This window comes from Rattus norvegicus, chromosome 11, assembly GCF_021556685.1.
Source record: "Rattus norvegicus strain SHRSP/BbbUtx chromosome 11, alternate assembly SHRSP_T2T, whole genome shotgun sequence".
In the NCBI taxonomy this organism is placed as follows: domain Eukaryota; kingdom Metazoa; phylum Chordata; class Mammalia; order Rodentia; family Muridae; genus Rattus; species Rattus norvegicus.
Window position 1 is genome coordinate 37,727,775 of NC_141544.1, and position 24,361 is coordinate 37,752,135.

The 24,361-nt window shown below is 42.6% G+C and overlaps 1 protein-coding gene and 1 long non-coding RNA gene across 7 annotated transcripts in view; one reads left to right on the forward strand and one right to left on the reverse strand.

Moving 5' to 3' along the window:
- The window catches only part of App (amyloid beta precursor protein), a 216,812-nt gene that overhangs the window by 38,527 nt on the left and 153,924 nt on the right, over positions 1–24,361 (reverse strand). For all 6 annotated transcript variants that reach the window (XM_087576826.1, XM_087576824.1, XM_087576823.1 and 3 more), the window contains 2 exons: positions 17,907–18,035; positions 16,482–16,581 (listed from right to left, as the gene is read on the reverse strand). In XM_087576826.1, the coding sequence (XP_087432952.1) occupies positions 16,482–16,581; positions 17,907–18,035 (229 nt within the window). The remainder of the gene's footprint in view (positions 1–16,481; positions 16,582–17,906; positions 18,036–24,361) is intronic.
- LOC148002486 (uncharacterized) lies at positions 7,458–22,205 on the forward strand. Its single transcript, XR_015633220.1, has 5 exons — positions 7,458–7,773; positions 18,740–18,924; positions 20,042–20,123; positions 21,529–21,640; positions 21,803–22,205. It is a non-coding gene; the product is annotated as an uncharacterized LOC148002486 (long non-coding RNA).

Below are 24,361 nucleotides of genomic sequence, written 5' to 3' on the forward strand. Positions count from 1 at the left end.
ACACACACACACGCACGCACGCACAGGACCTGAGCTCTATTGTCCATAAGCTGTCCTGTCCCCCAACACACAGAGGGGAAAGAGGGAGGGAGGGAGATAGCTGTGTGTGGTGTTGTGTTTATAATTTCAGGATCTTTGGGGTTCCTGGCCAGTCAGTCTAGTCCAGGTGGTGAGTTGCAGACCAAAGAGAGACCTTACCACAAACAGAAGGTACAAAGATCTAAGGAACGGAAGCTGCCGCTGCCCTCCGGCCTATACATGTGTGCCTGCACGCACATGAACAAAAAGAAAGCGAAAAGCAGTTTATGCCAGTGACTTGGGTAAGTTCGGCACAGCCTCAGCATTATGTCACTTAACAGAGCTGTAGTCAATCTTCAAAGTAAACGTCACCTCTCGGAAATACTTTATGTGGTGGCCTCTTAGAAATACATGTGTTCTTTCACGGTATGAACACAGCCTCGTGGTCCTTTCATACAACATTCCTAGTCATACATCACGGCTACACCTAGCCTACTGAACAGCAGGGCTCGAGATGAGAGAGTGTGGGCTGTTGGTGACCATTGTCCTTCTGATCATGGGAAACTTGGCACCCAAAGCTAAAGTCATCGGAGAAGAGGAACCTTAGCTAAGAAAATGCCTCCTTAAGATTAGGCTGTACACATGCCTGTATGCGGGACATTTTCTTAATTAGTGATTGATAGGGGTGCGACCATCCCTGGGCTGGTAGTTCTGGCTTCTATAAGAAAGCAGAACAGTAAGCAATGTCCCTCCAAGACCTCCACATCAGCTCCTACCTCTCTTTGAGTTCCTGTCCTGACTTCTTTTGATGAAGAATAGTGATGTGGAAGTGTAAAGGAAATGAATTCTTTCCTCCCCAGGTTGCTTTGGTCATGGTGTTTGAGCACAACAGTAACGCTGACTGAGATAAGGACGGAAACCTGCCACTCAGTGCTCTATGTTGGTACCACGTGTAGTGAGGCAGGGAAAGATTACGATCCAAGACCCATTTCTTTCTCCTCACCACAACGTCAGAAAGTCTTGTAAGTCAGAACACTGTAAATCAGAGACCGTAGGTAAAGACTGGTATAAATTCATGTGGCTCGCGTCTCAGTATAAATTAATGATGTTCAATTTATTATGTCAAGAATATATACAACTACGCCCTCAATTTTCTACAAAAACTTGTATTTTTACTAGCACATATATACACTGAGTTTTAAAACTTTTGAAATTTTAAAGGATCGTTTGAAGTAGAAAATAAGTGGGTTTTGGTGCATGTGAGGTGGAGTTCAAGATCCTGTATTGTAAACAAGAACTCCTCCAAATTATACTTTACTTGGTCCCAAGTATGCATTGAGACACAGTGACTTCCAGGATACCAATTTCCATGGAGGGTAACTTTTCTTCCTAAGTGGTTTCTAGATAAGACTTTCAGATTGAAGTATTTACAGCAACTGAATTAAGATCCTGAAAAATGTGGATACTGTTTACTGTCTGTGGAGTGAGGGACAGACATGCAGAAATGGCAGGACGAACACTTGAGTGACCGGGAACCTGCCAGCTTAGACATGTGCCTCTATGAGTGACTCAGATGTCTACAGAGGGCTCCCCGTTCTGCAAGGTCACTTTTCTTTAAAAGGAAAACGCATCTCATTTCTTCACACCCCAGGTACTAAAAACTCACTCTGATTTCTGAAGAACTTTGGCAAGATGCGAAGAAGCCCTCCACCCCTGACCATTTTTAGTTTCTGATTCTGATCAAACCAGTTAATCACCCTAGATCCTTAATCTGCCAACAGTGAGGGTCCTGCATCTTTTTAAGTTCCCTTGCAGAGCTGTTAGCAGCAGGATGGATGCAAACCCTTGCTGAATGTGGGAAAGGAAGCCAGCTTTTCTCTCTCCACATCAAAGAGAGCAGACTGCCAAACCTCTCACAGTTTCATACAATGTTTGACTTACAGGACGATGCCTGGTTTATCAAAAGACAGACTGTGTTTTTAGCAATCCACAGATAGCCTTGGCTTGAGCTTTTCCTCCTGCACCTGAAGGAGGTACTTTCTGCTTTAGGTATAAGAAGGCTTCTACTTGGGGTTGGGGATTTAGCTCGGTGGTAGAGCGCTTGCCTAGCAAGCGCAAGGCCCTGGGTTCGGTCCCCAGCTCCAGGGGGAAAAAAAAAAGAAGGCTTCTACTTTAGGTGGGAGAAAACCAAACACTCAAAGCAAGACACTGGCTCCCTGACAAAGGGAAAGAGGGAATGTAAGTACAGGCTCAGCTCTAAATGCACTCCTACAGGCCTGACTGCTCCATTACAAAACCTTTCCCTTGGCTTCCTTTCCTCTGCCTATTTCTCTTCAGACAGCTTTCCCCTACTTTGCTCAGGATCTCAGACACTGCCAGCAGCAGGCTGCAACTGGCTCAGGTTGGTTCTTAGGAGTAAACTAAACACTAGGGTTACTGCTGCTCTCTGATATCCCCAGAATCATATACTACATGGGTTTTCCTTGAGACTTTACCTGGGGGATGTTCTGAAATCTAGAGCTTTCAAAGCATTCTGAATTTTCAGATCTTTGAATGATAGCTAGTTAAAACTGGTACCATTGTGCCCCAAATTTGAAGAATTCTGAAATCTAAAACTGAATGCTAACATTTCCAATCCCAAATATTTCGGATGAAAGATCCCCAAAGTACAATGAAACAAATAGAAACTCAAAGAATTTGTAGACCCCATTTTAGCTGATATCACCTACTCTAATAAATCCAAGGGGAAGATGGTGGGTAGCATACTAGGAAATGCTCTTCTCCTTTACACAGTTACATATAAACTAAGAGCTCTAAGCTCATGCAAGCATGTGTAAGAAGCAGGAGGACGAAAGCAGACTCCATCATGCTCATAGATCACTTAGGCTCAACCACTTCCACGGGTATTTCCTGAGCGGTAGTATTCACAGTCAACACTGCCTACTGCAGTTGTTCTAAAATCTAAGGAGGTTGGGGCAGGGAGCCTAGGGGAGTTGAGAGAGAGAGGAACTGAGTCTTTGGACAGCTTTCATCCTTTACATTCTATAGTTTTACAGGTAACATTGCTCATGAGAGAGTATTAGCGTGCATGATGCCTGTGCATGCGCTTGTATGTGAGCACAGGCATGTAGATGCCATGGTGTGCAGGTGGAGGTCTAAGGACAACCCCAGTTGTCAGTTTCCACTCTCTGCCTTCCAACCTGTTTGAGAAAGGTCTCTTGTTTTCGCTTATGCTTATGTCTTTTGAGTCTGCCTCTTATCCTATCCCTAGGAGCATAGAAATTACAGATGATGCTGACAATGCCCAGTTTTACATGGGAGGGGTGGGGATTCAAACTCAGGTCCTCATGCTTGTGCAGCCTGTGATTTACCTACTGAGTCATGTTCCCAGATCACCAGTCCTAAAAAAGATCTAACAATTGTAAAAGCAACTCTCTCTGAAGACAAGCTGTGTATCTACTTGCCCATTACTATGTCTAGACCTTGAGCATCATTACTATAATACTGAGCACTATCACTGTAGACTGAGCATCATTACTATAATACTAAGCACTATCACTGTAGACTGAGCATCATTACTATAATACTAAGCACTATCACTGTAGACTGAGCATCATTACTATAATACTAAGTACTATCACTGTAGACTGAGCATCATTACTATAATACTAACCAAGCACTATCACTGTAGACTGAGCATCATTATTATAATACTAACCAAGCACTATCACTGTAGACTGAGCATCATTATTATAATACTAACTAAGCACTATCACCATAGACTGAACACCGTTACTTCTAGATCTTACATTTCCTCCAAAGGCCCATGTATTAAGGGACGTGTCTGCAGCCCAAGTTGGTATTGGGTGGTGGCAAGATCTTTAAGAGATGGGACCTATCTGGAGGAAGTTAGGCCACTGGGGATTTGTCTTTAAAGGGGATTCTCTTTTACAGTTCCCTCTTCCTGTCTTTGCATTCTCCTGGCCACCACAAACTAAGAAGCTCTTCTGACTATAATATAGTTGCCACAAACCCAAAGCAATAGGGCTGTTATAGACTCAGACTTTTGAAATATAGATATAGTATAAAATAAAGCTGGTCTTTTAAGTTTATTTATGTTAGTTATTTAGCCACAGAGATAAAAGTTGACACGTCTATTCCCCACATTGCTGGATTATTAGGCTGGGAATGAGGCCAAAGAATGCACATTTCTAACAATTTCCCAGTGATGCCGCTGCTGCTGGTCCAAGGCTACACGATAGCTGTTTCTATTAATTATCCCTTGGCTGTGGACATATTATCAACCTCAAAAGTCAACAGTGAGATGGGGAACTTGTCAGTGTATCCAGGGTTAAGGACAGGATGTCAGACTCGGCAATGAGAAGAAAGGAAGACCACTGTCATGCTCTTAGCACTTGAGATGCTGAAGCAGGAAGACTGAATTTGAGAGCATCCTGGCATACACAGGCCTGCTTCCAAAACATATAAATTAATACTCTAATAAATTAAGGGAAAAGCCATATGCATTGCTTATCTAGGATTATTTTGAGAATTGAGCAAGACTTAGGAGGCTAAAAACTGTTTGTGATCAAAATGAAGATAGCGGCAATAATATAAAGAGAAAAAGTATACAGAACTTCTCATTAAATTGCTTGTTATCCTTTCTTTGTATATTTGAGTGGAAGCAAATGAACTGTGCTTTCACAATCAAGAAGTGATATCCTCTGTGGGCAGAGGAGGCCACTTCATGGGTCTGACTTAGTGCTCAGCAACAATATACCACTTCCATGCTGTCTGCCAGGAGACTGCCCATAAACATTTGCATAGTCCTAGCCTGAATGGTTGGTCTTTGAGAATAAATGGTGACGTCATCATGGAGAATTAGGTTATGATCCACAGAATTGTCAGGTTTTCTTGTATAGAAAACTCTAAAAGTGACAATCACCCAGAGGAAGGCATTTGTTTTATTTCAGCATATGAGTTTCTGAGTAAATGAAGAAAGATGGCATGACCTCTAAGTCCTACAAAATGCTCCCTGCTTAACAGTTTAACATAGATGTATTATGCAAAGATGTTGTTAAAAGAGTGGCATTTCTTACTCCCTAACACTTTCAGTGACAAGATGCTGAAGATCCTATATTATTCCCAGATTCAGTTTTGAAGTTGGTATGAGCACTAAGTAGACGCCTTTGGATCAGAAACAATGAAATGGGTCAGTCTGCAGGGTATTGACCAGATGTGATGTATGGCCTTAGATGGACCTATATAACATAGCTGGAGCAGTTAAAAAGCAAGGTTCCCTCTTGCTTTACTAATCTCCCCTAGGTGACATTAGGAGTAAGGACTGCTATTAGACAAGACTACCCAGTGCTATCAGACCAGCCTTCATCAACTGTCTCAGTGAGAAGAAAGCCTTGTCTAGCTGTCTGAAGTCTCTCTTAGAGAATTCTAAATCATTCTAAGTCATTCGAGGAAGGAAGAGTGTGTCCTGCTCTTTTAACAGATCTGGAATATCGTAGGTATTCAGTAAGTAATTTACTGATGCTGTATGCCCTTGATTAATTCTTGGATCTTCTTGTTACAATGGCCAAAGGAGAGCAAGCTATGCACATTAGTAAACATTTTTTAAAGACAGTGTTTCATGCAGTCTCTGCCTAGCTGTACTATAGAGCCATGCTCTTAGACTTGTGGTCCCTCTGCCTTCATTACCTATGTACTGAGATTACAGGTCCTACACCATCACACCAGGTTTTGTGCAATGTTGGAGGCTGAACCCTAGGCTTCGCACAGGCTATATGAGGCACTCTCCTAAGTAAGTAAGACACCCAGCCCTGCATGTCTTATTTTTTGTAAGTCGTATAAAATATAATAATGTGTTTATGCGCGCGCGCGCGTGTGTGTGTGTGTGTGTGTGTGTGTGTGTGTAAAACTTATATGCTTAAATCTTCAAAGACTTTTTTCAAATAATGAAGACTAATGAGTGAACACTGCCATTCACTTAATGACACCTCAATGGCAACACTAAATTTTCTTCATATTGGGCCACAGATATTTACCATTAGAAAACTACACTTAAAACTACTAGCAACTACTACACTCCACAAAAAAAAAAGTTGGAAAGCTGTTTATTGGTATCTTTGGCATTGGCTAGCAATAAGCATTTCATTTGGCTGGAGTTCTTAGGAAAGTTTTATTACAACAAAGAAAGATGACACAATGATTCATTTTCATGCCACAGGATCCTTCTCTTCTATCACAGGACCAGAGAGTATGTGGAGCAACTTTCCTTTGCAGAGAAGATATTGGCTATCATCTGAGAAGACTCAATTTAATTCTAAGATTCAATAATTGTAAAATGAAAATAGCAATTAAACTAACAATTAATTTTGAATTTCAAATAAACTCTCACAAAAAGAAGTCTATAGGGGTCTGACAGACGCTTTCGTGGTCCTGAGTACTTGATCTTGAAAGAGGTCCTGAGTTAGCTCCCAGCATCTACGTCCCAGGTCACAACCCTCCATAACCCTAGTTCCAAAAGAATCGGGCATTCTTCTGGCCTCTGCAGGCACCAGGCATGCACGTGATACACACACACACACACACACACACACACACACACACACACACAGAGAGAGAGAGAGAGAGAGAGAGAGAGAAAGAGAGAGAGAGAGAGAGAGAGAGAGAGAGAGAGAGAGAGAGAGAGAGAGAGGTCAACAGTCAAACACATTAAAAAAAAACAAAGCAAAACAACCAACCAAAGAAGAGGCCTCCAAACCCACATGTTTCAGAATGTGAAATCTGGTTTGCCTTTCACTACTACAGGATGTTGATAAGTATGATAACATCAACATGCTAAGCTCTCTTTCATACTCTTTTTTTTATCTTTATTAACTTGAGTATTTCTTATTTACATTTCGATTATTATTCCCCTTCCCGGTTTCCGGGCCAACATCCCCTAACCCCTCCACCTCCCCCTCCCCTTCTTTATGGGTGTTCCCCTCCCCACCCTCCCCCCATTACCACCCTCCCCACAACAATCTTGTTCACTGGGGGTTCAGTCTTAGCAGGACCCAGGGCTTCCCCTTCCACTGGTGCTCTTACTAGGCTATTCATTGCTACCTATGAGGTCAGAGTCCAGGGTCAGTCCATGAATAGTCTTTAGGTAGTGGCTTAGTCCCTGGAAGCTCTGGTTGCTTGACATTGTTGTACATATGGGGTCTCGAGCCCCTTCAAGCTCTTCCAGTTCTTTCTCTGATTCCTTCAACGGGGGTCCTATTCTCAGTTCAGTGGTTTGCTGCTGGCATTCGCCTCTGTATTTGCTGTATTCTGGCTGTGCCTCTCAGGAGCGATCTACATCCGGCTCCTGTCGGTCTGCACTTCTTTGCTTCATCCGTCTTATCTGGTGGCTGTATATGTATGGGCCACATGCCCGGAAGTTCCTTCCTGATTTGGCAAGGCTGCAAGCGGAGCCCATGAACCTGGAAAGCTTCTCTTACTATTACAACCTCAGAGAGACGGCACGTAACTGCTGTGCCAATGCCAGAAGAGCTCAGGCTAGTGCTTGTAGCGATTGGAATTTTACCCAGCCTGCTTCCCTTGTTTAGGCCAAGCGTGTCTCTGGTTTCACAGCTGGCCTACTTAAGCAGCTGCACAGAGTTCCATGTTATAGGGGAAGCTGCAGACTTAGGGACACAACTTTGTCTCCGGATGGGAAGGCTCATCTAAATGCTACACAGACCGAAAGCAAAGGCTGAGGTAAGGTAATTTCACTGAGGTCAGGTGCTTTTTCAAGCACAAAATGTGGCTAATATTTTTATGAACACATGCAAGCCAGCAACAAAGAATTAAATGCATTAAATGGCAAGTAAATTTCTTTGTCTTTGAACTACACACTGTCTGTCAGCAGTGGTTGAAATGAACTAGACTCTCTACCCTCTGATAACCTAGTTTGTTCCCCAAGTCTAAAAGACATTGCAAATACTGTTTATTTATTTGTTTGTTTGTTTTTACTTCCTTTTCTCTTTGAGATAGGAATTCCTGGTATTGTCAGGCTGGCCATGAACTCAAGAGCCTCCTGTTTCAATCTCCCAAGTGATAAGATTATAGGTGTCTTCTAAGATACCCTGCATGAATAACGTTTCGACACATGTCAAAATAGTATTTCTTTGGACAGGTCTCATAGTAGACTAGGTTAATAGGTTGACCCATGAATTACGAATGTTAAGTCATTTGTGTGTGTGTGTGTGTGTGTATGTGTGTGTGTGCGTGTGTGTTCACATGTGCTCTCGTGTGCACATGCCTGTGCTGGCCAGAAGAGGGCATTAGATTCCCTAGGGCTGGAGTTACAGGGAGTGGTATGCAGTCCTACATGGGTGCTGGGAATATATCTTGGGTCCTCTCTAAGGGCATTATGTGCTGAGCCATCTCTCCAGCCCTGTTGACCCGTCCTCCCCGTTTCTGATTTTCTACCTAACAGTGACAGAGGAAGACACACTACATACACAAGGGCTATTAATAAAGAAAGAATAGTGAGTCTTCCTCAGTAAATACATTGCAGAATTTGTTTCTGAGCGCAACAGCAAGAGGCAAATTAACATTCCTTCCCAACTGTGACTCACATGCAAACAAACTCATTTCATCCCCAGTTAATCCTTGTGGAAGCAGACTTCAAAATTAATTTGCTTTCATTTCCATATTCTGGGTGGCAAATATCACGATTGAGTTTTTCCTTTTATAAAAGAACCTTGAAGGCAGCTGCTTGTGAAAAACGAAGTAGCCAGCCCTTGTTACTGTCCAAAATCATTGGTTGCTCCCATGACTATAGGAAAAAAAAAATCAGGACACATCTGTTGCAGTGCTTCATGCCAGGAAACCGTCTTGTCGCCACCACCGTGGTCTGATTTCATACACCACTCATTTTTTGCTAAGGCTTCTTTTTTGGTTTTGTTTCAAATTACAGCACCATACATAAGAGGTGGTAAGTTGGGAAAATAACTCCCATCGTGAGAACCAGCTGCTTGGCTTGGGAGATGCTGCCTCAGGCAATACCTACCTCCCTGGTTGAGATGCCCCTTATGACAGAGTGACTGCACGAAAAAAGACAGAAGCTACTGACAGAGCAGAGCCAGCACATCCTGACCAAAGGACCACAGAACCTTTGGGATTTTACTGAGACACCAAATAAAAGACAAAAACGTGAATTCTGCTAATTTTAGATATTCACGTTGTCCAATGGGCCTATGTTAGAATCCTCTCATGGTGCACACTGCTGTAGTGTCCTGTTGTTTAATTAATCCTTATTAAAACAGTCATAACGGGAGTCTGGGGAGATAAAACCGGATGGCTAGAGTAGCCCACCTGTAATGCCAGCTCTCAGGGACTGAGGAACAGTAAGTAGCTTAAAATGGAGGAGAAATGTTGGTCAATGTCAGCTGCTAGCCTCCACATCTGTGCCTCACATGCGTGTACATGTGTGCCCCACTAGGTGCCTCGGTACCATATGACCCCCGAGAACGTATATACAGAACAGCATTTGGCAGTTTGGGTGAGTTCCTGTTAAAGGCCTCTTACCCTCTTTGCAAAGAGCAGCTGGAACCCGAGGAGGCTCATTCCCCGACCTCTCTGTCTGGGGACATTTCAACACAGACTCACTCTGTCAGAAAACTGGCCATGCCATCTTAGCTTGTCCCTTTCTACTCGAAGGCTACAGTCCTCATGCGTGGATTTCTGCACTAGACCAGACATTTCATTTTCTTTCCTGGAATCAGTGGCTTTATTTAGAAGAAACAAAATGACAACAACAACAACAACAACAAGAACAACAACAACAACAACAACCCTGTCTTTCTCAGAGGGAGTCAAAGATACCCATTTAAATACAGGCAGCTAAAAGCAAGGCAAACATTCAGTTAATCATGCTGGGGAACAGCAGATTGGCTTTGAGACAACAATAAAGCCAACAAAGGAAGGTCCTCCTGTCTGTCTACGATACGAACACATGTCATCTTCAAATGCCTGATTCGGTTGTCAAGTCTACACGCAAGCAGCAGTCCCTCTTATTAACAAGTCAGGTGAGAACAGAACAAATTAAAGAGCGCCTCTGTCTCTCTAGTTCCCTCGCTCCCATCCAGCTCCCCACCCCGCTAGGCAGTCAGGTTGGGTGTCAGCCCCTCTCTCACTCATGCTCTTTCTTGACTGATGAGTACCCATGGGTTTGTAAATAATTCCCAAGCAGTACCAACTATTCCATTTTGTCAGGCTGAGGAGAGTTGTAAATATTCCACTTTAAACCCAATTTGGGTTTGTAAGCAGCCCCCACATAGGCACAGATAACACAGACACTGTCTCTGAAAGAAACATGCCTCCCCCCCCCCCCGGAGGCAGAAAATTTTTATCAAGAGGCCATAGTAAAATTGTAATGAAAAGCAAAGTTGTAACAGCAGCAAGCATTCTTTCATGAAAGTGGCTCTCTTGTCTCCTTGGCACATCATTCAATGCCAACCCCATTAACCACGGATTTGCTCAGTCACAGATCTTTCTGGTGTATAGCATTTCACTTTTTTCTTTATTAATTTAAGTGCTAAAGGAAAAAAAGAGACAGGTATAAAACAATTAGAGCTGCCTTCCTCCTTCCTTCCTTCTGCTCAACTCATAAATTGGTCATTATAGCATTGTGTGTGACAAACATCTCAGAATAGAATGCTACTATGGCTTTACAACCTTGAGACAGCTACAAGAACCTTGAGGGACAATAATAAAATCCCTTAGCACCAGCACAAGGAGTAGAAGAGAACCATTAGCACAGACTTAAGGGGAATTGCAAGGCACAAAAACATCTAATTGTTCAGAATGGCGAGTTGGCAAAATCAAGATTGAGTTGAAGAGCAGTGGAGACTGAAGGGTTTCTACCCCTCTGAAGGTTAAATGGACAGGAGCTCTGGGCAGCTACATTTTGTTAGAACAAGAACTCAATCAACACTGAATCAAACACCAAATTCCTGAACAATATTTAGAAGAAATTAGGAAACGGCTCACCACTGTCGACATTTCTTATACCTCTCTCAACAAGAAAGATTTGAAATTTATATGCAAAACATTTTTTAAAGGAAAATATTGAATAGTATGTATGCTTTGGAATCTGTAATAATTTAAGCGGAATTAAAAATCGTAAGATAATAAAAGGTCAGCCTTTTGTAAAAAGAACTAATCGCAGTTTGGAATATGCTTAGCAGAGTCAAATCAGATGCATGGTTGACCAGCCAATCAATCACATGACTGTGTAAACTGTGGAGATGACCACAGGACACACTGTCAAGGCTATGACACAGAACCACCTCCTGCAGTGTTGATAAGGGCTCTGGGAAGTCTGCCTTATTCTTTACTTTGCCAACCCTGCCAATGACATCATTCTGTTGGCTAGATCAACCACAACAGATTTAGGGAACATTGTCAAAGAAGAAAGGGAGGTATTTAGTGCAATGGTTATGGGAGGGGTCAAGGAAGGAGCTTAGCATAGAGGTTTTAGGATTATCAAGAGACAGATCATATCATAATTTAAGGGGCATCTACCTTGAATGATTTGGTTCATTCTTAGACAACAGTAATGGAAACCTATAAGCACACCATGCTCTCTGCTAGATCTGGAGTCAAAGACCATGGAGGGCAGTAAAGCTCACAGGATCTGACACTGCTGTGGTAGAAACAAGCAATTTAACACAAGCTAGAGTATGGTCTCCCAGGTTTAAACCCTACGTGTAGACACTACGGTTAAACAGAAGAAAACTCACTGTGCGAGACAATGGAAGGCAGAGAGAAGACAGATGTGGGATTTAGGCAGACCCTAGCTTCAGTTCCAGTTTTACCCCTTCACTATTCTAAGTGGCCTCTCTAGGATTCAGTTTCTTCAATTATCAGCTGGGGATACTGCCACAGAACTCTTCACCGCTGATATTAGCTCATATGCTGCCTTTGTGTAAAATACAAGAAAGCCTTGCTGAAAGTGGACACCCCCAATGTCCAAGGGAGCAGCTCTTTGAAGGGATGTAGAATGACTGTGGGTCTACCTCCTAGACCAGGAGTGTGGGTCCATTCCTAGACTTCCTGCTCCTTCTATATGCAATGGGCCAGTACTCGAAGGTGAACTTTCATAAGATACCCAGACCGCTGATATCATAGGCAGATGAGGATCAACTCACTGTACCACTGCTTCCTGCTCTGCCCTCTTCGTTAATCAGTTAAGACTTTACAGAAGTGCTGAGGCCTCACTTGGATCCTGAGAGACCTGACTTTCCAAGAACAGAGACCTGTGCTGCTCAGGCCATCCAGAAGAGGGAGAATTTGGGTGAGAGGGCCAATGTGAGGTATAGGTGCAGATATCCAGCCAGAAGTGGAGTAAGCCCATGGAAGTGGGGCAAAGTCAACCGTGTGGCTCCAGAGTCTATAGCAGCTGGTTCTCAACCTATGGGTTGTGACCCCGTTGGTGGTTGCATATCAGATATCCTGAATATCAGACATTTACATTATAATTTATAACACTACATTGCAGTTATGAACGAAATCATTTTATGGTTGAGGTCACCACCACATAAGGAGCACATGCATTACAGGGTCACAGCATTTGGAAGGATGAGAAGGACTGGTCCAGAGTCTCTAAGGCAGACAAGACGCTGGATGATGGAAGGCCAGATGTGTGTGGTTACTAGAACTACAGATTTGGGATTTACTAGGGCTAGCTGGAGCATCAACACATGGGCTGCATCGGAGAAGCACAATGGGGTAACATGATCAAGGCCAGGGTTCTCTGGCAACCTAATTCCTGTGCTCTAGTGATTATGGTTTGTTTGCTATTTATTCTTCCTTACAGGCTTGATTATAGTTTCCACCTCTACCCACGCAGCATAACCTCTTTGTAGCAAAGGCCCCTTTCTCACTCATTATAAGATTTAAATCTCCATGCTAGAGATTTAAGGTTGGGAGCATAATTTACTGAGAGAGATACACTTGTGTCACTAAAGAAACACAGATCCTGGCAGTTCCTCAGTCTAAAACCCTTTACTCAAAAAGCAACCACCAGTGTTTGCAGTACAAAGCTGCATTCTATCCAAGCTGGGGACTGCGTTAAGTGTATCCTGGTTAAGGTACGCAAAGGCGCCAACATTTACGCAAAAGACATAAACATCTTTATGTTTCCCATCTTGCCCTTCTGCCAACTGGTCTGAAGTTTAGCTTTCTCCTTGCCTGCACCGAACTGATCCAAACCTAAAGTCTGAGAACTCAAGGAAAAAGTGGGTGAATGGAATCACAGACTACTGTGTACACTGGAAGGTGCGAATCGGAAGAATTCTATGAGGCTATTCTTTGCATCAGACAACAACAACAACAAAAACCAAATCACACTTTTATTACGGAATACTTTAAGAATGAACGAAAGTAAAGAGACTTATATAAACAGGATTTTGTAAATCCAGGGCCAATTTGGGGTTTGTCTGCATCCGATTTGATTGAGGGTTTTGCTGATTATTCATTTGTCCATTTGGGTAATAGTTCTCCAGGAAGCCTACTAGGGACAACCAAGGAAGCCCATCCTCCCCGAAGACCTTGCATTAGCCTTTTGCATCAGGAGCTTAAAGGGCACACAGGCCTGTAATGGGCAGACTATAATGTGTTTACTACAGCAAGTGGTTTTCCCTAAGGTAAACAACAATCTTAAAATGGAAGCATCTAGAATTCCAAATGAAAGATCTTAGAAAGATTTTAAGTATGTGGTGTCCAATATATTTAGAATGGCGCATGTGTGAGCGTGCACGCACACAGGCACCTGCGCATGCATGCATGAGTGGTAGGCTGAAAAGTTGTTGTCAGAATGCCTTCTTCTATGGCTTCTCCTCCTTATGGAAAGACATAGGTGCACTTGCGCTGGCCAGCGAGCCCCTGGGATCCCCTTGCTTTTGTCCCCACAGTATGGTTACGGGTACATGTCTCATCATGACTAACTTTGTTTTTTGAATGTTGGTGCTAGGGATCTTAATCTTCCACACATCCAGCAAGCACTTGACCCACTGATCCATCTCTCCAGTCCTAGCTTTTACATAATTGTTCCTGACCTGCCCTCCTGGTGGTTCCTTACTTTACTGAATGAAAGAACAAGAAAGCAAGTGTGATTCTAGGTATCTATCTCTCTGTCACTGAGATGTTAACTTTGCCGGGTGGTCCCATTCTTGGGCATTTTGCACTGAGGGATTGGAGTCACCATCTGTCCCAGTCACTTGTGGCTAATGTTTAGGGGAGTATTAATGCCAAATGAGAAGCTCTATTAAGGGCAAATTAGAAATCAGAAAGTGCCAACTGTAATTAGTGGGTTTAAGTACAGTCCCTGCCAGGCCCTTTATAATGGCTTCTCATTCTAATGTTTGATATTGTTAATGCTTCCTTGATTAAGTCACACAGTGTAGAGGGCCGCTATAACATTCGCCACCGCTAGATGGCGCTGGCTTCCACTGCGCCCCATGTGGAAGGCCAGGATAGCCTCCGCCATTACAAGATGGCGCCAGCCTTCGCCGCGCCAGCCGACTCCCTTTCAGGAAGTTAACTGTGCGCATGTGCAAGAGTGCCTTCGTGCCAGGTCTTTGCCCACTCCGGGCCGTGTCTTATGAGATCATGGGTAAGTGACCAATCAGGTGTGGATGCGCCGGGCTAGGGTGTACATAAGCGCGCCATGTTGGCGCGGTGAGGCTTCCTCTTTAAGATTATAATAAAGTTTGGTCACAGTAAGGATTTCTATGTACCCGCGTGTTTCTTGCTGGCAAGAAGTCGCGTGTGGGACAACACAGGACAAGAGGGTTAAGCTAACCCCAAAGGACACTGATTTAATACACACATCTAAAAATTTTAACTTCAGTTGAGTAAGATTCTGAGTTATGTTTTGAATTTTTGTCCGTTGTGGAGAATTTTTTCATATATATATGTTATCTTTTTCTTGAGATTAGTCTGGCCTTGAACTCACTATGTTGTACCAGCTGGCCTTGCACTTGAAGCAATTCCCCAGTTTCAGCCTCCCATGTGCCAAGATTACAGGCATGCATTACTATGTCCAATTCTTGGCTTCTTATTTAGAGGACTCATTACTGATCTCTGTCTTCTAAGCATAACTGGAACGTGCAGTCACAAGAAATGTAACGAAGTGAGAAACAAATGGGAAATTGAGCTCCTGATACACAGGGTAAACTAAAACTACCGTTCTTAGATATAAAGTAGGAAAGCTACAAGATTGGATAAATTAGAATATCCCCGTCCACATGGGATTCAGTAACAACTGATTCACTGCTATGAGATCTCTATTCCAGGTTACACTTTTCAGTCTTGCAAGCATTGAAAGTTAAGAGCGGAAGCAGCAGCAAAGGGAGCTTCACTGTAAGAGGCAACCTGGGGCTAGAGAGAGGGCACAGTGGGCGAGAGTGCTTGCCGGGTAAACAAGAGGAGCCAGGCTTCCGTCCTCAGCAGCATCCGTGCACAAACACGTGACCCTGGAATCCTAGCACCATTAAGGGTAGAGACAGCAGTCGCGGGGCTTGGCTGGCCACCACGCAAGCTCTAGTTAGAGGGCTTGAGTCTCACGGGAATGTGTGATAGAGCAGAGGCCTGCCTGATTTCTTCCTGGTATGTAGGGTCATTATGCAGCAACGCGGGTCCAGGATAAGGCGAAGCCTATCATTGGATGGGAAGGAAGGGTAGGCGGGGAAAAGTCTAGGAAGGCGGGAGAAGAGGAGCAAGGGAAGGAAGATGGAGACAGAGGAGGAGGATGATTCCAATCCCAGTGGTCTAGATCATTTTTATTTTGTCTAGGTGGGCGGTTTCTACCTTTATTAATTGGCAGTGAATTTATTCTGTGGGTGTATTGTAGATCGAGAATTTAACGTATAAATCTAATTGTTAAACTACAAGTTTCTAGAGCTTCGGTTTTACCAAGCTACAGGAGATGTGAACAAAGTTCTGGGCAGGGAAAGAGAAAACCTGTCTCGGTTCTGGAAGCGTGCTAGACTATGGAATACCCGGGGCTAGCATGGTGCTGTGCCATGCTAGAGCGGCCCGAGGAACAAGATGTATGTGTCAGGCACGGTAACAACCCGCCAAGGGCTGAAAGCAGCTGGCAGAGAAACAGCCGGAGCTCGAGGCTCGGATCCGCTCGGAGTGAGAACTTGCAGAAACGGATTCCGCTACTTTTTTTTTTTTTTTTTATTTTTACCGCAACATCAGCATCTTCCTTCCTCTGGTTGCCATGTGTACTAAAGGATTTTAGACTCACTCACATACATGTGCAACCACAACCATTGTGGGGTGCCACAAAAATGTTCTTTACAACTTGTAGGCACATGGGCATGGGTGACTGAGAGAGAAGATTCCCGGCCCTGTTTTGTCCTGGAAGAAAGCCCATCTCACAAAGAACATCGGAAGGACAGCTCACTTACCAACTTCATCTTGAATCTCCTCAGCCACGGCAGGGACGTTGTAGAGCAGGGACAGAGACTGGTTCATGCGCTCGTAGATCACACGGAGGTGTGTCATAACCTGTTAGAAAATGATAGCTCTAGATGAAAAATCTCTGCTAAGGAAACGGTGACAAATATCACATCCAACACACACACACACACACACACACACACACACAGACACACACACACAGACACACACACACACACACACACAGAGAGAGAGAGAGAGAGAGAGAGAGAGAGAGAACACTAAAGGGCCCGTTTGTTTGTCTCTTTTTTATTCTCCCATTTATCATTATTTACCAGTAGCCTGCATGCTTGTAACAGTTGATTTCAAAGACCATATCAGCCACCAGACTCCAAACACTGAAGTGTCCTAAATACCCTAGTTCCTACAGAAACATCTTTGCAAATTTTCTAATACACAGGAATATTTCAAGGTTGGGTATTTTGCACAGAAGGTAAATGCTTTTAGTTGTATTTCATTGGAGAAAATTTAAAATCTTAGATTTCGGGAGGCAGTATATGCCTTTCTGTTTACTGAGTTATTTTTCTCCATTTTGGCGGCTTTATTCTTTATTTTTGTTTCTTTATGAATGTATGTATACATGTATGAATATTTGCGTGTGTTTATCTGAACACGTGGACGCCGATGGGTGTGCGAGGAGGCTTGAGGTTCACACTGAGAGTCTACTGCTTTGCACCGAGAGATCACTAACATGACTGCGTTAGCTAGTCAGTGTGTTCACAAATTCTGTCTAAGCTTTCTCGGTGTTAGGCATTACCGGTGGGTTATCACGCCCAGTGGCATCCGACCTCTGTGAGTCACTTCCCAGTCCTGGCGGCTAACTTTAGAAGATCAATGACTAGCATTAAAAGTTTCGGCTGCTCTTCAGGTTTTTATACTCCACACTGCTGGGGAGACTTAGAAAACGCCAAGGCACACATTAATGAAACACTCTTCCTTTGGTAAAAGACTCACTTATTTCTTCTTAGGTATCTGTGTATGTGTGTTTGTGTGCACTCAGATTATTTGTTCAGGAACCAGAGGAAGCCAGAAAATGGTGTCAGATCCCCTGGACCTAGAATTTTAAGCGGTGGTGAAATGTGGGGGCTGGGCACTAAATTCAGGTCCTCAGCAAGAACAGCAAGCACTCTTGAATGATGAGACATCTCTCTGTTCCTCACCTATTTAAGACAGCATCTCTGTCGTGTAGCCCAGCTGGCCTTGAACTATCAATCCTTCCGCCTCCGCATATTAAGTCTAGTGTACAACTGCACGCCACTCAGCCTGGTGAAGATTAGCTTTTAGAGCTTCACCCATTAAAGAACTCCTGCCAAGTTGTGGAAGATGCAACAACCGGACTGCGGCTGCAGGAGGTTCCCACACTCGGCGCTTACCTGGGACCGGATCTGAGCAGCTTTCTTGGGGTCCACCATGCGCACATGTTCAAAATGCTTTAGGGTGTGCTGTCTGTCCTTCTGCTCTGCACGGACGTACTTCTTCAGCATGTTGAACACATGATGAGGCTGCGAGAAAAGCCGTAAGAACATGGGTTTCAAGTGTGTGCAAAACATTACTTCTATAAGCATCGAATCCGAGGCCCCATAAAGTGTGCCCTGCAAGGGAGCTTGTGGCTACTTCTCCCTGTACCTTATGAATGGGTACCCAGACTGTTCTTCCTCGTTATAAATTATATGCATGTTCAGTATTTCTGACACTGTCCTAAATCAGCATATTCTTTCTAAACAGCTGCTTTCTGCTATAGAGGGAGAATAAACGTTGGATTTCCCAGCTTTCAGTAAGACCCTTCTATTTTCCCACTGAAGTATTCATGGAGTGTTCATGAGGTTACATTACCATGTTTGTGCACAGTCCCAAGACCAGAATTGATGCTTCACAAATAATCCCTTCATGTGGTGCAAGAGTCAAAATAAGAGAATAATAGACAATTTAACCACTGCTGAACTGTATGGAAATGTATACCTGATGAGATAAATGGAACATCATCTTTCCCCAGAACAAAGGCCGCCATTAAACCATAGTTATCTTACTTTGAAATCTAACTAAGCTCCTTTTAAGCAATCAGATGCGAAAACTCCCAGCAACAATTAAGTTTCTTCTCAAGTGCTTCTGTTTTCGTGCTTTTAATTCTAACTGGCTCTCCTTCGTTTTATTCTGTTTTACATGAGAACATTTTCTAAAGGGTTTAAATTTCCTTTGTCTCTAGCAGTTCTCCTACCGTTGGCATCCTGCCCTATGATTTCAGATGATGATATGCGGGGATATACGTCCTTCATGAAGACATGTCAGGAATAGACTCGGGAATGTTTAGACAATGCAGTCATTATATAATGTGCCTTCGACACCTTGGAAACCAGTTGGTGGTATGCAACTTATCACCAGAAACCATGTGCGGTAAGTTAAATGTATATGCATGCATATATGTATATATGAGTGAGGTATGTGATATGTTCATATTTGCATATTTGAGTTTATATATGTGGTAAAAAGGAGGGTGGATTACAGTGTTCTTCTCATACTATAAGGTATAGTATATTATTATCATAAAAGATAACATATATTATGTATTATATAATGCCTCAAAGTTATATATAGTGATATATAAAATATGTGTTATATGTAAAACATTTTATATATATATATATATGTGTGTGTGTATGTGTGTGTGTGTGTGTATGTATGACATTACCATGTTTTGTGCACAGCCCCAAAATATACACTGTGTGTGTGTGTGTGTGTGTGTGTGTGTGTGTATTTTGTATAACTTTGAGGCCTTCTCCTGGGATTTCTAGGTGGTCTTTCTCTGTTCTCCATGACGTGCTGTGCAAACCCAGTAGTTGCATTCAGTACACTCCATTATTTATGCTACATCCCTCTCCTCCACCTGACAGCCACAGGCCCAGATTAGGTCTCACTTCCTGTCTATCAGGAACCCCTTCTGGAGCTCCCATCCATGGTGCCCAACCTAGAATTGGTGCCCTGTACTTGAAGTCTGCTGGCTACAGGCCATGTTCCTGTGCTTAGAACACAAAGTCACACGCAATCCAAGTAAACTGCTTGGTCTACTTCCTAGATGAAATGTTTCACCACAGCCCCAAGGCAAAGTGACACCCTTGCTTTAAATATGGGTAGCATGCCATCACAAGTCCCCTTTGTACAGTAGCATGCAGCCGGATTGACGAAACAGATCTGCTGTCATCGTTCAGGAAGACTAAGACAGGTAACGGATAAGCTAAACCTATAAAGCACGCACTCAGGGAGAGAGATTTATAATAACTAACAAGAAATCATTACAAGTCAGAAATTAAAGGCTGGCCACCGCCAACACGGAGAGCCATTTTATCCGAAGCACTGTACAACCAGGGCATTATACAACCTTGACGCTGCCTTCTTCAGGCTACGTACATCTTCAAGGTCAGACAGAGGGGTCACCCTAACTGTGTTTCTCACGATGCATCTGTCTGATGACTCCTAATGCATTTTAAGTTGTCTGTTCCATTTCTGTCTCTAGGACAAGATGATTTTGAAGAAAATGCACTTTTCCTCTCCTTTTATGAGTTCAAAGAAGAAAAAAAAACCCTTCAATTTCTAATGTAAGGATTTCTTTCATCATTTTTTTAAATTCATCTACCCCCAGGGGTAGGCCACCTAAAAATGATTTTCTAAGGTATTTTGTCTTGAAAGAATTGTCACCAAAATGCAACTGCACCAGATGCTGCAGCCTGGCTTTATTCTTCTGTATTAAGCCAAAGTACCTTTTAGAGAATGAGGAAGGTCATTTCTTACAGCAAACACATGTGCTTTTTGCAGATTAGCTTCCTGTCTTTCACATCAGCATAAATTGCATATATTTATACCTCTTACCATGTACTAATGCTAACATTCATAATAAACATTAGAACTTCAATTTTTCTATCTTCACAATTCAGAAGACAACAGCTTTCAGAGAGGCTGGAAAGTGGGGAGGGAGTAAGGGAGAGAAAGAGAGAGAGATGGAGAGAAAGAGAAACAGAGACAGACACAGAAAGACAGACACAGAGAGACAGAGAGCGAGAAATCAAGAGAGCGAGAGAGTGAGTGAGAGGAATAGAGAGCAAGAGCGAGAGGGTGCAGGGGGGTGGTAAGAATTTCAGGATTAAATGTTTAAATGTTTTATCAGTTGACCAATTTAATGTTAATGCTTGGTCCATCAAAGAGGACTCAAGATGATCCTGTCTGTACTTGGTTCTCACCTCCAACTCTTCCCAGCGCTATCCATTATCTCCTAATCACTGCTTCAACAGTCATTGATTCTCCGTGGAAGACACTACTTGGCATGCGGAATGAGCAGCACATTGGCTGAGCTACATACTTATCTAGATGGGGTGACTTGCTTTGTATGGTGGTACCTCATCCAATCTTCATCCCAGATTAGGGCACAGTGACGGTTTTTCTCTTCACAAAAATGGTATGGGGAAGGATCACGTGGGCTGAAGTGACGTGAGGGACACTCTGGTCCTGGTGGCATGGAGACTCAGTGTTCCCAAAAGAGCTGTGTGCTTCCATAGCTCTGTACCCTGGCCACGATGTCTTAGAATCTATCACGCGAGATTTCTATCAAGCCACAGATAAGTTTGACAACGATGTAACTGTGTTCTGGGAGTTCTTATCTGAGTTCCTAGTTCTTTAAACTCAGGGACAGGTACCAATCTTGAATAGACTGATGGAGATTGGTTTATAAATTAAATCAATAAATCAGTAAAACCTTAACAGTCTCTAATAAAACAATAACAATATAGTGAAATAAAAGCTATTTCAAACTTATGAGCTGTACCTGACATCTTTTAACATTTTAACATTCTCAGACAGAGATGACTGCAAGTTACTAAAACTGTGCAAAAATGAAACCGTGGTCAGGGCAGATAACGGTGCTGAGTTTGTAGAGCACACTGAGTGCCGTTCTTTATAGCAGTGGAGGAGATCTGGATTTAGATTACTGAATCTCATTTCTGGTCCTAGGCTCTTGGTAGGAGGCTGTACTTTGCTAAAGGTCTGAAGCAGGAAGGAGAAATAGCGAGATAGGAACGTCCCCTGTCAATCTCATTAGAAGATTACTGGAAAGTGATTCAAGGTATTAGGTACAAGTTGGGCTATTGTGATATTCATGGGTTTTCCTTCTGAATTCAACCCTTATCTTCTAATAAGTCTGGTGATAATTAAAGAAAGAATGTGTTCACATGGTTTCAAGCTCTTATCTCACTTAACACTGCTCTTTCTTTGTGTGTTTCGGAAGGATATTCCTTATTTTCCCTGGAAATCCCAGGAGCCTGATACAGGGCAACCGCACACCAGGCTGATCCTCGAGGATCCCCCAGACCTGGACCTGTATGCGCCATGAGCCCTGGGGGCTCAGAATGAGCTCTGACCTCATCATCGTGTGGGCCTGGGGACTCCCACGAGCAATGCCTGAGAATATCTGATAATTGTGCAGACCTTAAGATGCCCCTAGCTGCTGGGTTCTGCTTGGTTGCTCTGAGCTCGCAATTGCAGGGATCATGTTTAGAGATTTAGAAAGTTAGATTAACCCCTGCGTTGGAGAGCAAGCAGACAAACCACCTAAAATGGTGTATGTCTGGACCTCACAGATGACAGTGTGTTTAAATAAAGAAGAAAAAACAAGCAATGTCTTCCCGCATTATTATATTTTCATTCGTTTCAAAGAAAACAGTTCAGCTTTGGTATATGATTCGTGCACATTTCCTTCAAAAAGAAAAGAAACGAAATGAAATGGATGGTCCTCTTTCCAACTTGCAGCCACAGTTCTCCATGGTGGGCGTTAGTTATTTCTAGAGCTATATAATCGATTATAGAGTAACAAGCAGTCATCATCGTCTGGGGAGCTTCATTTGATTATGCCAGGACAAAGATGAATTTGGTAGATTTTAATTAAAGAAGAAGAAACATCCATGTAGGAATGGTAGAAAAAGATTGCCTCGTATGTCTACTACATCTACATATAGAGCACACAAGTAAACTGTCCTAAAGTAATTGTTGTTAATGACTGTTAGCCTGACCACGTTATCCACACTCCAAATGAAAAGGTTCACAGAACAAGCAAAAAGTTAGTGGCTCATTTTATTTATATATATATATATCTCAATAATAAATAATTTAATATTTATTAATATTAAGGCTTAAAATTTTAACTAGTGATGCACACGCATACACACACATATATGGTTTGGGGTTGTGTGTGTGTATTGTATGTGTTGTATGTGTATGTGTGTGTATGTGTAGTTTACCGGCAAATTCTTATTTCAGTTAAGTATTAACACTGCAATTTGGTCGGATCTGAAAGTCATAGTTAAGAATAAAGAAACAGATCTGCCCCATAGGGACCAATTATATCCAGCCCCCTTTATTATCACCATCATTGTTTTCGTGAGAGTCTTTGCCCCACAACTGCATTCTCCCTGCAGCTGATGTGTCCCTTTCCATTTGCACCTCCTTCACCTTGAAATCACACTGCCTTTTGAAAAAGACATTTAAAAATTAATTTCTGAAAAGACGAGGGATAAGCTATATGGAAATGGATGAGATGGCATCCACAAATACGAGCACAGAAGACAAGAATTCATTCAAGGTGGAGCACACACATTCTGAGGTAGGAACGAAGGTATGGCCCATCCCTGCCTCCCATCATAGTTCCTGGCTCAATGTAGCTGCTAAGAAACGACAGTTAAACAAAGTAGTAATTGACTGTTAATTAAATGGATGAGTGACTCAGAGCCAAGTATAACTTCAGAAGTGTTCCCAGCGTGTAAACTATTCTTTGTACCTTATTCATGCCAGTGAGTATCTCTCAGATGACAACACTAGTCTCCCAACTTTCACAGGCCACACTGAGGTTCCAAACCCACTTCATGTGTTTATCCAGTATTCCCTGGCCCTTTAAGAAGGTGTTCGAAGTGGTCGATCGTCCCAGAAAATATCTAACAGAGTCCAGATATATCCTCTTAAAGAGGCTCATTGCACTAATTCCAAAAGATATCCATCCATTGTCCTTATAACTTCTTAATACCATTTGTCCACAAAATGGAAGGAAATCATGAACTGTTTCAGATAATATAAAAAAAAAAAAACATCCTGAAACATTAAATAGCACGCTAATGGTTTCTAAAACCTTGAACTTTTACCTCCCCAGAAAAAACGTAACTTTCTCCTGTTTTTATAAAGGCACAGATTTTTGCAGTTGTATAGCTCAGATTTCAAAAAATATTCAGTAATGTATGATATAAAGTGTATGAAACACTTGTGTGGTGTTTTAAAGACACACTTGAGACAGCAACACCTCCATCCTTGGTGGTGTCTCCTGTTGATTTTGATTCCTGATTTTTGCCACCAACATTGTATACATGTTCTCAATGTTACAGGAGAAATCCAGGAGAAAGCCCCAGGAAAATGAATGCAAACAAAAATAAACTAAGGAAACAAATCAAGACCAATTGGGGAAACTGACTTTGCAATTTTTAGAAAATAACTTTTTTTTTGCCTTTAAGTTTAGTGGTTGAGTGAAATTTTTAAAGCTTGATATAAAGATGTATCCATAATCTTTTTCTTTAGAAAACCATCCCTCTAGGGCAAACACAAAAGCAATAGATTTTTCACTGAAGCAAGAGAGAAAATAGCAATAGATTATTCTCATGGCTTCCTTCCATTTGGTGATTTTGAGTTTGGATAATAACGAGGATTATATGGAAAGGTTTTGCATAATATATCCTTTTTTAGCATGGCTCACACTGCTGGAGCAGACATATTGCACATGCTCAAGGAGTTCCAGAAACGTCATTGC